The following is a 1,491-nucleotide window of genomic DNA, read 5'->3' as shown; positions in this document are numbered from 1 at the left end:
TGTCAGAGCTCACAGAGGAGCACGCGTGAGCTGTACGTGGGACTCTGCACTGCCAGGCACGGGACTCTGTCAGAGCTCACAGAGGAGCACGTGTGAGCTGTACGTGGGACTCTGCACTGCCAGGCACGGGGCTGTCGGAGCTCACAGAGGAGCACGAAATGAGCTGTACATGGGACTCTGCACTGCCAGGCACAGGACTGTTGGAGCTCACAGAGGAGCACGAATGAGCTGTACATTTCACTGCAGGTAAATTTCTACTCAAAGGAAGACTGGAAACAAACACTGAGACCTAGGGAACAATGGCAGTATGGGCTGCAGTGTTCAGGTCAGTGTGTGAGGAAGCATGCTGACTGTAAACACGTCCATTTGAGAGGGACTGGGGGACCGAATGGAGATGGACAGCGGCATGGGGAGAAAAGTGCAACAAAGTACTGCCCGCAGAGCAGGGTGGTGGAACACCCACGTGGGTGGCCATAGCATCTTTCTTTCAATATTTTGAAAGTTTGCAAATTCCCATCATGAAATCTTTGAGGAAAGAGGCAGTAGTTTTCCAGCATTATGGAAAAGTAGTTGATTCAGCCAATTCTGGAAGACAGGGTATGTGTGGAGAAAGGAACAACAAAGGAAGGAGACCATGTTGGGGGCTTCAAGGAGAAGGGAAGATGTTAGAGTCGGCACAAGGAGCCTGGTGGTGTGCAGGTGGCTAAGAGGGTGGCTGAGGAAGGGGAGAGGAGGTGGAAGCTCATAGCAGGGACGACTGACCTCCATTTCTGATGGCTGTGATCCCTTGGTAGAAGTCTTCAAAGCTGATCACACCGAGTCCACTGGGATCCAGGTACTTAGTTAAGTCCTTCACCTGTAATTGCCAAATGAGATAGGTTATCCTAAGCCTTTACAGCAGGGGTGCCCAACCTCAGACTTCTGACCGGCACAGGTCTGATCTGTGGCCTGCTGGGAACAGAGCAGCACAGCAGGAGGGGGGCAAGCATTGCTGCCTGAGCTCCCCTCCAGTCAGATCAGCAGGGGCATTAGATTCTCCGAGGAGCACAAAGCCTACTGCGAGCTGTCCATGGGAGGGGTCCAGGTTGTGCGCTCCTTATGAGAATCTAATGCCTGATGATCTGAGGTGAACAGTTTCATCCCGAAACCATCCCCACCTCCTACCCCCGTCTGTGAAAAAGTATCTTCTAAAAAATCGAACCCTGAGGCCGGGCGCGGTGGCTCAAGCCTGTAATCCCAGCACTTTGGCAGGCCGAGGCGGGTGGATCACGAGGTCAACAGATCGAGACCATCCTGGTCAACATGGTGAAACCCCGTCTCTACTAAAAATACAAAAAATTAGCTGGGCATGGTGGCGTGTGCCTGTAATCCCAGCGACTCAGGAGGCTGGGGCAGGAGAATTGCCTGAACCTGGGAGGCGGAGGTTGCGGTGAGCCGAGATCGCGCCATTGCACTCCAGCCTGGGTAACAAGAGCGAAACTCCGTCTCAAA

The 1,491-nt window shown here is 53.4% G+C and overlaps 1 protein-coding gene across 2 annotated transcripts in view; it reads right to left on the bottom strand.

Moving 5' to 3' along the window:
* The window catches only part of RAB11FIP3 (RAB11 family interacting protein 3), a 113,103-nt gene that overhangs the window by 62,591 nt on the left and 49,021 nt on the right, over positions 1–1,491 (bottom strand). For both annotated transcript variants that reach the window (XM_017510881.2, XM_017510882.2), the window contains exon 2: positions 763–856. In XM_017510881.2, the coding sequence (XP_017366370.1) occupies positions 763–856 (94 nt within the window). The remainder of the gene's footprint in view (positions 1–762; positions 857–1,491) is intronic.

Source organism: Cebus imitator, unplaced genomic scaffold (genome assembly GCF_001604975.1).
Source record: "Cebus imitator isolate Cc_AM_T3 unplaced genomic scaffold, Cebus_imitator-1.0 Scaffold444, whole genome shotgun sequence".
NCBI lineage: Eukaryota > Metazoa > Chordata > Mammalia > Primates > Cebidae > Cebus > Cebus imitator.
The sequence above is the reverse complement of the archived record's forward strand: the minus strand, read 5'-3'. Positions and strand labels throughout refer to the sequence as shown.